Consider the following 14,347-nt stretch of genomic DNA (forward strand, 5'->3'; position numbering starts at 1 on the left):
TGCTTTATCTGGGTTATGTAAATGTGGAATTTGTTTTGTATGCACAGTTGGGAGTGTTCTTCTATGTGCTTACCCCTGGTGGAACCTGTTGGATGTGAAATGGGAAGGAGAATGTCATTATACAATATACATCAAATCAGTCACAAATACTACAACATTATCTTCTATTTAAGAGACAAAATTTCCGAATGCAGACCTTGAAGAGGGTGAGTCCGACTGGGTTGAGGCGTCTCTTCTTGCGATGGCCCTGCTCTGGTTTCTGCATCAGAGAAATCAGGATGTTCTGGTCTTCTTTCTCATCCTTGTCCAAGATGGTCACCTGGATGCGATACTGAGGGTTTGTGGCAAAGGTAGCTGGAGGTAATGAGAAACAATGACAACACAAGGTGACACTTTTAGACAGAGCTGCATTGTTTTCTTTGCACTCGCACAACAAACATCTTGTCCTTTCGTCAAGATAAAGAATGAATTGGACTCACAGCTGTTCACGTTGCCACCTGCAGATCTCCCCGCCACCCACTTGCCATCGTAAATCTGGCATTTCCACTGGGTGTCGGTGTCACCATCAAGGAAGTTGGGGTTCTCGCAGCAGATGAACATCATGAGGAAATAATGGCAGAAGTCCTCCAGCTCCATCCTGACAGACAAAGTCGAGCACAGGGGGGGAAACAAAAGAGAAAGACCGGGATAAATGTAAGATGCATTCTACATCCCAACTAAAAATTAAACAACAAACTATACAATTATATGACTTTTAAGTCTACTGCATGTTCAGGCCTCATTGTTCAGAGGCAGCCTGTGAGGTTTATGACCCCTTGCATGCTCGTGGTTTCCCACTGTTTCACTGATTAACAGTTGTTGGTGGTAACACACAAAGAAACAAAACAATATGCAAATTGCAAGCTAGTAAAGATGTAATTTGTCACACAACTTCACATGCCATTTTGAAAAATTCAGCTAACTTACCAGAACTCTCCATTGTCACGATTAAAGCACTTTTCCCGATCCGCCTGGCTCACACTGTTCCACAGGTCTGACCTGAGCACAAGAGGAGAATGAATGAGAGATAGAATTGGGCATATCGAAGCTGAACAGATAGATTCTGCGTTATTTTTCTTCACACTAATATAATTAGTCTTCAGATGTAGTGCAAAGCATATGTAAGGTTGATTCAAGTACTTGTCGCTCCACTTTCCGTTCCACTCCGTTTTGCCCCAGGGGTTCATGATTCGCACCAGCCTCACTTTGGAGCCGTAATACGTCACCTTAAGATCAGAAATCAGAAACTTTCAACGCTTCTAGTACAGTATCTCCAGCCAATACTAACTCAATACTAACAATATATAATTTGTGCACATGTTCTTTTGCAGTAGTTTACCTCAGTGACACCTGTGATAGAGTAGGCATGGGCATCCACCAGTCCAGTGTGGGCCACAGTGTTCACCAGTTTATCCTGAATAAACAGCACCATTAAATCACCACAATGAGTTTGATTTGAAATTTTCTTCTTCTTCTTCTTTGGCTATGTAATTGGTTCTCACCCCTTTCTGGGCAGTCCCACAGCAAATCAGTGAGTTGCACTCAGTGGCATTGGTTAGTTGGTTCCACAGTTTAACATCGTGGCCTGCGCTATGGACCTCCCTGAGTTGGAACATCATGGCCACGCCTCCAGTGAAATCCTTGCAGGCCTCTGATGGTAAGCCAGCGCTCATGTCTGCGTAGGAACCGCACACTCTGAAGGAGACAGAAAAAAAAAGGATGTTTGTAAATCTAACATCTACAGTCTTGACTCTGGTGTTTGTGCCACAGCTGCAGCCTCCTAAACTGTTTTATATTAGGGTGAGAGAGTTGGTTTCATACTTGGCATACGCCTTCTCCAGCAGAGGAACCCAGAACTCATTTCCTCCATTGCAGTGCACAGACAGCAACTGGTTGTTCAGTGTTGGCAGGTGGTCGTCAATGACAACGTCCACCCACTGGCCGAACCTCCAGAACTGACACAGAAAGGACGCATAAGAATGATAAGTTAGCATTGTTCAGATGTATTGTGAAAGCGTTGCAGCTTTAACACCTGTATGTATGATCAAATCTTTACCCTGAAATGAAATATTCCTGCATAGTTCTTGAAGGTCTGGTCCATTGGCACAACCTGGGCCAACAGGCGTTTTTGCAATGTCAATGCAGAAATTGAAGCCAGGAACCAGCAGTTACCTAGAGAATGAAGAGAATGAGTGCTTTTCTCAAGTGCTGCCGCACAGTTCACATTTTCACTTACAGAAGTTAGATGAAAACTAGAAACCTTTGCTTACCAACATAGCCCTGACCAAAGTCAAAGCGTGAGGCTCCCTGAACACAGAAAGCAGGCTCACTGCTGTTGTTTTGCCTTTTCAAGATTTCCTGGACAAGACAGCAAAGGAAATAAATCAAATATACACCAGCATGTTAGAAAATATATAAAAGAAAAGATGCAGACTTCAGAATGTGAAAATGTTACTCTAGTGGAAGAGAAAACATATTTTAAAGTATTTTACAGCTGGACGAAGCCACTCCACTTCATCCTCCTGCCAGCTCTTCAGACTTGACAGGTCTCCCAGAGAGCGGTTGTCAGGTGGGAAGGTGCTGTCCACAAACAGCGAGCCTCTGCGGAGGCAGTTTTCTCTCAGCTGCGCATAGGCTTGGTTCTTGTACTTGGCAGGGTTGGAGGGGCTGCCCTCGCTGCCATCCTGGTAACGCAGGTTAATGACAGAGGCGCAGGTTCCGTTTTCAGGCATGTTGATGAGAGGTTTCAGATAGACTCTGCAACACAAGAAGAAAGTAAGAGAATTCTGAATAGAGTTTAAAATGCAAAATGCTTTTCAGGTGTAAGTGGAGATATTTACCTGAGAGACGGTTGCAATCAGCTGCTGCTTCCTTACAAGAGAAGGTGCCCGGAATTGCCCAGTCTGGTCTTTGCAGCTGACTGTCCCCTGCTTATATTCACACTGTCTTACGTAAGACTGGAGAGAGACCCTCCCCCAAGAAAGCATAGAGCAAGTATAATGATACAGTGGTGGGAGGTTTCTGGACAAGAAAACTGGTTTTCTGGCATTACCCCCCCCCCCTCCCCCTCAACACCACCATTGACATTTCACCTGTTATGTCATGCCTGGCAGACATGAATGTAGTTTATTTCTGCTCGAGGGCAAAACAAAAAAAAAGTTACAAGAGTCAAGCAAACAAAAAAAAATGCTGACAGAGGCTAACAACCACAGGTGACAACTGACATTGTAAAATTCATATAATTTCACACAATTTTACTGTATTTGTACTAAAATTTACCTTGAGCCTTTAATATAAATTGGCTGATTGAAGTTGATACTTAAACTGCTCAATGTGCAAAATCCATCTCAAGGAAAAAAAGGTTTATCTGTAATTGTTTTATGTCTCTTCTAAATTTCAGAATCAGCTCTGATTTTAAAATTGATTGCATATCAAATGTCTCTCCAAACATCTAATGGAAAATTATTAATAATTTTTAAATCCAACAAAATGCAGAAGAAACATTTTATGAACAAACTGAGATATTTAAAAGTGTCTCCTCTTTCTCCTTTTTCTTTTTCTTTTGAAAAAGACAGCAGAGGAGACTTGTGTTTGGAAGCTGGGTTATTAGAGGGGACTGTGAGGCGCCTCATCAGGACACACCACATTTGGGCAAACTGTGCAGTCAGTAAAGAGAAAAAAACATTGAAATGACTTCCCATTTGCAATAAGTGAGTGTTCTACATATTGCACTTTAAAAACACACAAACATTGGCTTAAAGACCTGTGATCACTTTTAACTCTAACCCTAAACCTTGTGTATTAAACTTGTATTTGCATATATTTATTTGTAACATATCTTGTCTATATCTTGTTTTATGTTACCTGCCAAGGGACTACAGATGTAAATTAGCATTCTTTCTACAATCTGACATGTTTGCATCTTATGTTTTATGGTGATGTTCATAAAAGTCTAGCTACACTGTCACATTCATGTCATGAACATGTCAGTAAGATCTCAATGCTTGCACTTAGCGAATTTATGTTTGCTCTATGCAGTGATGGTGGGATTAGTGAAATTTGCCCCCAGCAAAATCCTGAGAGTCCTGAGAATTGTCACGCACACACACAAAAAATTTTAGGGGCAGGAAGAAAACCTCTATATGCAAATTAGCCCAAAAAATGTCCCCAAAAAACAAAAAAACAGTATATGTCAGTATTTTGTAGCAATATCCTGTGTGCTGTAACTGTGCATCTGTAGCTTTTATGTATATAAAATCAGCACTGGCTAAGATTGCACAACAGCATGTAGTGATGAGAGAACTGCTTATTTCAATCAGCTTTTATTATAACATATAACAGGTTATAATATAATAATAGCATATGAAAATAAGATCTGTATTCATTCGGTCATTCATGCATAGTTCTCACAAAATCCTTGTATTCACATAAGTTTTGCTATGTTCTCTACAAAGATGAAGAAAAACAACTCAACAGAAAAACTTTTCTGAATGCTAGAAAAATGAAAGGTTACAAATATTTGGGGAATCTATACTATGATAGTGAACTCAGTGGAACTTGCCCCTAGCAGGATTTGGTCCTGAGAACTGTCACTCACTTGAAGGATTTTCTTCTTTTTTTTTTTTTTTTTTTACACATCACTCTCAGTATACAAGAACTGAGATGAGAGGATGAATTGATGAATGAAAGAATACGCACTGAGACAATTGCACAGGACTGGGATTGAAGATGAAATAAAGCATCTGGACACAAGCCTACAAAACAAAACAGTAAATAAAAAACATTAACAATACAAACTGTCTTTGTGATGCTGTGCACTTGTACAGCAGGAGCAGAGACCTAAGACCTCACTACAAATTATTTTAAATGTAACCATCATCTATGGCACAAACATGCAAAAGCTGACCATTAGAAGCTTGTGGGGCTGCTGTAATGGATTACATGACAGATATACAATATATCAGTGATGTTTTCATTGTGTATGCCTCCTGTAGGAACCCCACTGGATCTGTCTCAGGAGGATCTCATGCCAGTTTGGACTTGGGTTGCTGAACAGCTGTGTAATTAATGCAATAAACAACTTCTCACACTCTGACTGTATGAGCAGTTCTCAGACACAGACAGTATGCGAACATATAAATACCAGTGTCACTGTGTCTGTGCACACCTGCTGCTGCGGTAATATTCTCAGCGAGACCTGATGCATGACAGTACTTCTGACAGTGTGTTCTCTTCTGTAAGGTTTTTTCCTCCTACTTTCAAGTTAAACAGATGCCCTTAGGAAAAGTCGTGTTTCGACAAGATATACCATGACAACAGTGATTCATAACATGCAAACGGCACTGAACTATATGCAAATCATCATAAGGAATTGTTATGTTAAGCAGAAGCAATACAGGGAGTACTTCTGGAAGAACATTTGCCTATGATTACTTGAATCCTCCTATAAATGCACTACACTTGAGCTGTAAAAATAAAAAAGTAGGGAAAAAAACGCGTTGCCTTTTTAAAGCAAAGTGCCACAAAGAACATCTGGAGGATCTTTAAAACATGCATGTTTATGAGACCACTGACAAGATCTTTCAAATAATGATCAGGTTTGTGATGTACAGGCAACTTATGATATGGAAAGAGAAACTACTGTCCCCATTCCTCCATTCATTCAAATAATAGATGCTTAAAATTTTCTGTTTTCTTTCTGAGAATCCTGATGAAAAATGTGGAAAAATACTGTGCACATCATTTCATAGTGACTCTCATTCTTTTACACATACGCTACTGAAAACTACAAAAGGCGAGAATCTCAAATGATGTGGGTTTATGTTACTGTGATGCACATGAGGTGGGTACACAGTTTGCGAGGAGTCAATGCTCCAACAGATGAAAAAAACCAGAACTGCCTGGAGGTGACCACAGAGCACGACTGTAGTTCACTTATCTTTGAATGAGAGTCAATCCTAACAATCTTGTTTTTTAACGCTTACTCACAAATTCCACAGAAGTCGTGTGAAGCAGCAAAAGCTTTCGTCATTTTTTCTTAAACCTAGTCCTGACATGTCAGTGCATATTTGCACATGATGCTTACATGCTGAATAACAGACTTATGTCTGACTCTGTGAGAGTAAAGGTCAGCGTCGCTTCTCTTTTGAACAGAGATGTAAATACACGCTATAGCTTAAAACAAGCTCTTTGTCGTGAGTCCTCCCTCATGACTCACATTGTGTTTTCACAATTACTGTATGAAGCAGAATGTGGAACAGGGGCAGGAGTAATTAAACATATTCATATTTCACCAAAAATACTGAAATACTACACTGAAAACTGTGAGACAGAGTTAGAATATACCGATGAGCAAAGAAGTATTCATGAAAAACACACTTAAATGTATGCTTTTGATTATAAGCCTCAAACTGATTCTCTAATTATATTGTAATGCATTTTCTGCATTTCCTGCTTAAGTCTAATTACCAGCTGTAAAGTTTGGTGGAGGAGAGATAATGGTGTGCTGCTGTTTTTCAAGGTTTGGATTTGGCCTTTAATCCTAATGCGTCATCTTATGCTGGTATTTTAGACAACAGTGTGCTTCCAACTTTGTGTCAACAGTTTGGGGAAGGGAATGCCCTTTATTCTTTCAATATGATCAAACCCTAACAATGTGCAAAAAGAGACTGATTTTCAAAGTTTGGTGTGGAAAAACTTTCACTGGACGGCACAGAGCCTTGACCTGAAACCCATCCAACACCTTTGGTCTTATCACCTGACATTATTGACCCTGATTTTGAGATGTCAACAATCACATATGGGTGCCTGAGTGACCATATCCTTCAGTAAATATACTGTACCTGCTGATGACATTTATTATGTTACAGCCTCACTGCTCCTTACTTGTCAGGTCAGTCTATGATCCACTCTCTCATCCCACAGGTTCCAGATTCACACTGTTCACCTCACTCTCTACCTGATAAACAAATGATGAATAATAGCATCAGTTACACTTACACATGCCTATGAAGATAATGGTTGTTAGTAGGATGAATTCATTGCTTGCTTTGGTCTTTTTGTGGCCCATGGCAGTAATCATTAATGGGTCTAGCTCACTGACACCAGTGTAGACATGACTTCCTGCTCCTTTAAGGGCACTGGGACACATAACTAATACACCTGTTTGCTGTGTGGGTTTATGTGATGCACACGAGGTGGGTACACAGTGGCACCTCTGGACACTTGCTTCTCCCAAGAAGAATTTATCTATTCACTATTCACTATGACTGGATTAATTTCACATTACTTCAATTCAGCTGTTTCACCGTTGCAGCCCTCTGCCTCCCAGCGGCCTTCTGTCGGAGTGAGGAGGCTGTCGCAGCAGACGTCCATGTCTCCATAACAAACGCAAAAGGCCTCTATCCCCATACTGAAACAGTGAGGCAGGAAGTTATACAATTTTAATAAACAACAAAAAGATGCGATTCAGGTTTCACTGTGTGGAAGGTGGTTTGTAGTGATTTGTGAAACTGTAATTTTGTTGGTGATTACAGGTATATGCACCACTAAATCAGCATATCCACTGACATGGGGATACTGTTCTATACACAATGTACAGTGTAACAGGAGTTCAAGCAGCTCAGTTTGCCCTTGAGGCCCCTAAGCAAGTTAATCCAGCCACTATCGCGATGTACGCTACACATCATCTTCTGACACGTCAGGTAGGTTTCCTCTATCTCTCCATCCATCAGGGTCCTTAGCATGTACAATTCCCCACTATTATGAGCTGTAATGCAACTTATACCACCAGCTGCTTTTATAAAGACATCTGGTACAACATGTGATGAGTTATCTAACAGGTTCACTGCTCCTGACTTCGAGTGTCTGTTCCACCAGGTTCACATTTCTTCCCTCACTCTCTACGTGATGAATTTGAACGAGCAAAAAGGAGGATACAAAAAAAAGGTGACAGTACAGTATTTGTACATACAGTCAGCAAACCTGCAGACTAGGCCAACAACAGAAGGAGACAAACAGAATTAAAGGCCTGAAAACAACACAAGTTATGGCTCTAACAATATTCCAAGTGCAGAGTCAATAGGGCAGGATTAAAACTTAAAGAATTCAAGACGATAATGAAAATATACAGATGAAAGTTTTGTCTTTCTGAGGGAAAAAGGACTCACCAAGTGATCTGCTGCCTTAAATGGTGCAAACAGACCAATGCTTCAACTCTACTGTGTGTTTATAAGAGTCAAAATGGACAAAGACACGAGGCAAATCTACATATAGTCAACCTAGAATAGGTGTACAATTGTCATTGAATTGCTGCTTTGATTTAAAATCTACTGGGTAATGTGGAGTGGCAGGAAGATTTCTGATTAAACACAAATTAATTTAGGAACATGCACCAAGTCAACATAATGTCAGCTAATAAAAACAAGGTCTGAAAAAGTAGATTTCAGGGACCCTGCTCAAGACAGGACATCAAGATCAGGTGGTAAAAGCAGGACCCCTCTTAGGGACCCTATTACATCAGCTGATGTAGCTTTAGTGGTGCAAAATCCCAGTTCACCAAACCAGTTGTCATACAGTAAACCTGGGGCTATTTGGGGGCCGGCTTGGTACTAAAGTATGATTATCATCACACAAAAGACACCTGTGCAGACGTAAACCCTGTTCTCGTTTTAATTCACTCAGCCAACCTGTCGCTCGCAGACACCATTCATCACTCGCTGACAGAAAAGAACAGTGTAAAGTAGAAACCTACTCGACTCCTGTCACAGTGAGGCCATTACCAAACCAAACCTGTATCTCTGTACCTGTACCTCTATCCTAAAACAGATGCATTTCAAATAGTCTCCTTGTCTTGGGGAACATAACTTCCTCTCATACCTCCTCAGAAGTACCACAGCCCACAGGTTAGATGGGCTTTTGGACAGTGTTTAGTGTGTGGAGCTTAAATTTGCCTGGAGCCAAACACAGAGCACACTGCAATTTCAGTATACAGCATGTACAAATTACCACATACTAAGCATACATTTTCTCTACCAGGGGAGCTCCGAACTCTTTCCTACGCCTGGAGGTCCCTTTATTGCATGTTGGCAATAAGCCATAGAAGACAACATCCACCCATCAAAATGTCCTAATCCAGAAAGGCATCACAGTTATTACATAGTGTTAGTACAGTGAAAATGTTGAATTAAAAGGATTCACTGAGGATTGTTTGGATTCAGTTTAGTCACTGAAGAGAAATATCTGAGTGTAGTTAATCTTTGGAGCTTTGACCCAGAGGCACAACTTGTGCCATCAACACTGCTCCAACAGATGAAAGAAACCACAATTGCCTGGAGGCGACCACAGTGCACAACTGTAGTTTAGTTATCTTAGAATGAAGCCAATTCTAATACCTTCCATGGAGAGCCTTCTTACCTGGGATTTACCCTAAATGTCATATTGTAAACTAGCGTGCCAACATCTACTTAAGTGCTATCCATGAGCTACTAATGGAGCTGGTCAACAGCTTGTAGGTAAAAACGAACTCAAGTGACAGAAGACTGATAGGAAAACAGAGCATTTACCTGTAAAGTTGGAGCCTGCCAAGTGCAATATGACTAAAGACAAAACCAGGTACTTCACACACATACAGTAGACGGCATACGAGAGCTCAGTAAAAATAAAGTCAACACCTATAAGCAGATTGGGCAGAGCAACCTCAAATAAAGGCGTGACATTACACACACTGCTGCATCTTGACATGCTTTCATTAGCTTTCATTTCAGCCTTTTGTGTGTAGATGTTACAGCAACATCCACTCTGAATTTCATGAGTAAACTCATATCTTGAACTCTGTTGAGAGGGTTCACAATCCTTCAGGCCAGATACACAGAAGCAGCTCTGGCAGGTTTAGATTCCAGATGTGAGTTCTGACATCCTCTCATAAGTAAAATACAGAAATGGGAAGGCAGGATTTCTATAACCATCTTAAGTGCCAAAAACACAGCTTTGTGGGATCAAAACACATCTACCATCTCTTTTGCCCAAGTACACTAATCCTCTGAAATGCTATTTTGAGCTGTCTACATGTTAACAGACTATTGGCATAGATTTGTGGTGTCTTCCATCACAGGGTTTTATCATACAGTTATATAAGGTTTATAACACAAAAAGGGTTTTAAGAAAGAAAACAAACAGAAACTCTGTCCATTTTATGACCAGGCTCTTTCCCTTGACCTTAAACAGAGAGAGAAAACTATTTTGAGGCAAACACCTTTAAATCATCCTGAAAAACATGTATTTCAAGTCTCACTCCCCTTCAATCAGTTGACCTGTGCACTTCTAAGCATGTCCTGTCATCTTTAGACATCTCTGATCCCTCAACTTCTCTTGGTAACCAAGAGAATACATTCATCTCAACTCAAACAAACCTAATGCACCTAAATGTTGCATTAGTGAAGAACCTTATCCACAATTTGGAAAATTGTTTCACCACTCAAGACACCTGTGGGACGACATTAGCAACATAAAGTCAAACAAATGTGACTTTAGGTTTGTGTAAATACAAGTGATAAACATTTGAAAATATTGAGGAGGCTGGGTCTGTTTTCATTAGTGAGAGGCAGGATTCAGTAAATGCAGTTCATAAAATCAACTTGCTTTACAAGTTTTTAGTGGCCTGTTATTAAGTTACTTCACAGGAAGCCAAACGCTCAAGGCAAATACAATCATTTACAATCTGAAAAGCTGTAAATATAACACTCATGCAATAAATCATACCTGCACATGAGGAGCATGGAGGGATGCAATTTGTAGTGCAGGTGAATAATATTGCATTATACCAACAGGTGGTTCTATTATTTTGTCTTCATTTACATTAGTGAGGTTAGGCTCTATCACTTTTAGTTTGGATTTTTATGTTGGATTTGGTCATGTGCAGTAGTGGTGGCTCAAAAAGACATTTCAGACTGTTTAAATATTGATGCAATATTTATTTAAGAAGCATTAAATACATTTTTACATGGTGTCATGATTTTGAACAAGCACAGACACATCCATTTTCAGAGTCTCCAGTTTCCATGACTCCTCTTGTTATCTGCAGAAGAAATACACTCATTAGATGTGGAAAATTAAAACCACAAAATGTACTCGCGTACTCCTGACCTTTTGTCTTTAATTGATACACTTGTCTTGTAGTGGAAATTTTACATTAATCTTGTGCGACTTTGCATCAAAGTTTGCTCACAGTTGGAAATATTAACTCTGCAAGGCAGAACAAAATGCTGCTGAGTTGATACAGTTTATCTCCAGACAGCAGACACTTAACTGATTAAACCCTCCATGTAATTAGTGAGGAAAACCACACATTCACTTGCTTATTTTTCCTCCCATAATGCTGTAAACTTTTCTCATGATTATACTTCTGTAATCTGAAATCTGTATAAGATTAAATAATCCACTGAACTGTATTTTTCCAAGTTAAGACCACATGAGAAAACTCATCCAAACCATTCTACAACAAGGGAAAATTACATATGAAACACTCAACATATCTTCAGAGAGCATGTCTGCTTTAGAGACAGGGTTTTCTGAAACATCTTCGCTTTTCAGTTCTGTGAATATTTGCTGCTGCAATTATCTTATATGAGCTTATAATTGAATGAACTGTAAATATCTTACCATGTGAAACTTGCAGGCATTCAGAGGTGGATTCACTGCAACTGCTCAGATCAAATTCTGAAAGATAGAGAGGGAATTGATCTACAAACAATTTGATCCAAGTGTTCTGCATAATGCTGCCATTTAGAGTTCAGAAAACCGAGAGTCACCACTGAGCAATCTGCCGGTAATTCCAGCTATTTCAGTTTAGATTTCATCATAACAAAGGACGACAGATATTTTGCATGTTAGAGTTTAAAAGCTACCTGTCAGATTCTTGACAGCAGACCTCGGGGGACAGAGTAAGCTTGACAGAGTGACACCTGTAAACAAAGACAAATGTGAAGAGCAATGAGATATGAACAGGGAAAGACTTTAAAAAAAAAAAAAAAATCTTGGCAATGCAGAGCTTAAAAGACTCAGAAAAGTGGATTAGAGATAATCGTCAGTTGTCGCATCTGACGGCACTTCCTATTCCAGGTTTTCATCACTGCTGCTCAGATTCATTTACTTGGGCAAATTAGCTTTTTAATTAACTCACCATTGTACATTAAGACTCAAAGGCGCTTGTATTTACAATTAAGCAGTATTATTTGGCACTTAGCAGTATTTGACTGTATTAAAGCAGGTACAAATCACATGGCTGAGGTGATTGGTGGTGAAAAACATAGCATGTCAGCATAAACAGGAGTCAAGGATTTTGCTTGATCTAGCGCCATGTCAGCTATAGTCATCAAGGCTGATTTAATAAATTAGTTTGATGCTGGCAACTTACCAGGACCATGTCAAAGGTGTTGTTGCAGCTGTATGCCATGAGATGAATTATCTTCTTTCAAAAAGGAATCAGCTCAACCTTTAGAAACAAAACAAAATTCAAGATTGTGAAAAACAAGTACTGATTAAGTCCATTCAAGACAATGATGCTGTCATCATTTTATGTTCAGAAAACTAATAATCACCACTGAACAATCTGCCGGTAATTCCAGCTATTTCAGTTTAAGTTTCATCACAACAGAAGCTGCTGCTAGTTGCCATTTTTATTGGCAGAAAATGCAAACTCACCTGCATAAAATGGATCGTCTTGAGTCAGTCTGTGTAGTAGGGAGGATACTCATTGCTGCAGGGGAACTTGTCCGAGAAGGAAAAGTACAATTTTAGATAAGCTGTGAAGAAGGCCAAATTAATTCCTCGAGAAACATTTAGGAATCAGAAAAGTGGATGAGACGTCTTCAGTTGTCGCATCTGACGGCACTTCCTATTCAAGGTTTTCATCACTGCAAGGGTTCATATAAATACCACAGTAATGAGGACGCATTTACTTACCCATTGTTTAAACAGCTGGTCATCAACAGGTGTATTTCCCTGACAACGTCTCTTCTGGCAGCTCACATGTTTGTGTTTAGAGCTGCAGAAGGATACAACAAAGTTAGGATTTGTTAACAGTGACGCTCAGTCCATTTGTTTTGACAGGTAACAGGACCGCTTCATATAATGTTCAGAAAACCGAGAGTCACCACTGAACAATCTGCCGGTAATTCCAGCTATTTCAGTTTAGATTTCATCACCACATTTAATGTTTTACAAGAGCAAAAGTGCACTATTAAACCAACCTCAGTCTTTATTCTCCATCATCTTCAACACACATTCTGACCTGTCACAAAAATATAAAACACTTAAGTTCCATTGATAGTACATAAAGACTGAAGTCAAATACAGTTTTCGCAGGCTCAGAACAGTGAGCAAGAAACATCGTCAGTTGTCGCATCAGACGGCACTTCCTATTCACAGCTTTCATCACTGACATCAGCTGCACTGAGACAGCAGATAGTTGGGTTGACTTCAGTGTCACTTACCTCCTCCCAGGGACACGAGGAGACGTAATGAACTCATGTAAAGAGCTGCCAGACTGAAGTTCACCTGAGAAAAATAAGCAGACAGTCATGGTTTTTAAAAACTTTAATAAAATGTAAATGACATTACTGCCAGGGAGGGTCTATAGCTGGGCGATACTGTATCAGACATGTTGGAACATGGAAATCGGGATTTTAAAAAAAGCATTTGGTACATTTACAATTAAATGACACATTTCTGCTAAATACTCAGCCAGTGCAGTCATCAAATAAGCGTTACTAGTAATTTTACTTCACAAAGTACCCCAAGAAAGCAACAGTAGCCATGGCTTCACGGTGTTATAACGGAATACACTTCAAGTACAGCAGAATATAGATATTATACCACAGACAACCACTTAATCTTGCACTAGATTAACATACACCCTTTACGTGAAAGAAGAATATCAAATCTCACTTTTATCTTTTCTCTTCCTCATCTTTCAGTCCTCTCCACGTGGCTGCCTGAGGCCTGTCCGGACAAAACTAACGTTACACTGCAGCAAACAGAGTCACACGTTTTAACTAAAGACTAAAAACTAAGGTTCAACTAGCGCTTTGTTTTGACACTTATGGCTGTGGGTTTGTTAAACTTTGCTTACAAGGTCAATTAAATCTTCTGAGCTCCGACACTATCACAGAGACCAAAGGGTGAAAAAACGAAAAGGAGCGCTGCTGTGGCCGGGAACCGCTTTTAAACCCGGAGCGTCGCGGAAAATAAACGTAATACGTACAAATAGACGTGAAAGGCGCCATGTCGCCCTCTGCTGCACCGGAGGGTG

At 39.9% G+C, this 14,347-nt stretch overlaps 1 protein-coding gene, 1 long non-coding RNA gene and 6 other non-coding genes across 10 annotated transcripts; all 8 read right to left on the reverse strand.

Annotated features, from left to right (window-relative positions):
- Positions 1-60: 60 nt before the first annotated feature.
- Positions 61-3,078, reverse strand: LOC108893145 (calpain-1 catalytic subunit). The gene is made up of 11 exons (XM_051078774.1): positions 2,880-3,078; positions 2,532-2,796; positions 2,310-2,397; positions 2,096-2,211; positions 1,861-1,994; positions 1,542-1,734; positions 1,379-1,453; positions 1,180-1,265; positions 967-1,038; positions 480-637; positions 61-354 (listed from the first exon to the last, which is right to left on the reverse strand). The coding sequence occupies exons 2-11, from the start codon at positions 2,769-2,771 to the stop codon at positions 158-160; spliced, it is 1,359 nt and encodes a 452-aa protein (XP_050934731.1). The 5' UTR covers positions 2,772-2,796; positions 2,880-3,078; the 3' UTR covers positions 61-157.
- Positions 3,079-10,988: 7,910 nt separating this feature from the next.
- Positions 10,989-14,261, reverse strand: LOC108894068 (uncharacterized). Of its 3 annotated transcripts, none has more exons than XR_001962747.2 (10): positions 14,168-14,261; positions 13,984-14,037; positions 13,530-13,593; positions 13,287-13,327; positions 13,000-13,081; positions 12,739-12,804; positions 12,452-12,529; positions 11,943-11,999; positions 11,698-11,754; positions 10,989-11,113 (listed from the first exon to the last, which is right to left on the reverse strand). It is a non-coding gene; the product is annotated as an uncharacterized LOC108894068 (long non-coding RNA). The 3 variants fall into 3 exon arrangements; XR_001962746.2 differs by having other exon boundaries at positions 13,984-14,062; positions 14,168-14,257; XR_001962745.2 differs by having other exon boundaries at positions 13,984-14,247.
- Positions 11,826-11,899, reverse strand: LOC127143739 (small nucleolar RNA SNORD65). Its single transcript, XR_007815347.1, has one exon. It is a non-coding gene; the product is annotated as a small nucleolar RNA SNORD65 (small nucleolar RNA).
- On the reverse strand, positions 12,094-12,171 carry LOC127143733 (small nucleolar RNA SNORD49). Its single transcript, XR_007815341.1, has one exon. It is a non-coding gene; the product is annotated as a small nucleolar RNA SNORD49 (small nucleolar RNA).
- On the reverse strand, positions 12,615-12,688 carry LOC127143740 (small nucleolar RNA SNORD65). Its single transcript, XR_007815348.1, has one exon. It is a non-coding gene; the product is annotated as a small nucleolar RNA SNORD65 (small nucleolar RNA).
- Positions 12,881-12,955, reverse strand: LOC127143732 (small nucleolar RNA SNORD49). Its single transcript, XR_007815340.1, has one exon. It is a non-coding gene; the product is annotated as a small nucleolar RNA SNORD49 (small nucleolar RNA).
- On the reverse strand, positions 13,170-13,243 carry LOC127143737 (small nucleolar RNA SNORD65). The gene has a single exon (XR_007815345.1). It is a non-coding gene; the product is annotated as a small nucleolar RNA SNORD65 (small nucleolar RNA).
- LOC127143734 (small nucleolar RNA SNORD49) lies at positions 13,407-13,478 on the reverse strand. Its single transcript, XR_007815342.1, has one exon. It is a non-coding gene; the product is annotated as a small nucleolar RNA SNORD49 (small nucleolar RNA).
- Positions 14,262-14,347: the final 86 nt, after the last annotated feature.

This window comes from Lates calcarifer, linkage group LG20 (assembly GCF_001640805.2).
Source record: "Lates calcarifer isolate ASB-BC8 linkage group LG20, TLL_Latcal_v3, whole genome shotgun sequence".
Classification (NCBI taxonomy): domain Eukaryota; kingdom Metazoa; phylum Chordata; class Actinopteri; family Centropomidae; genus Lates; species Lates calcarifer.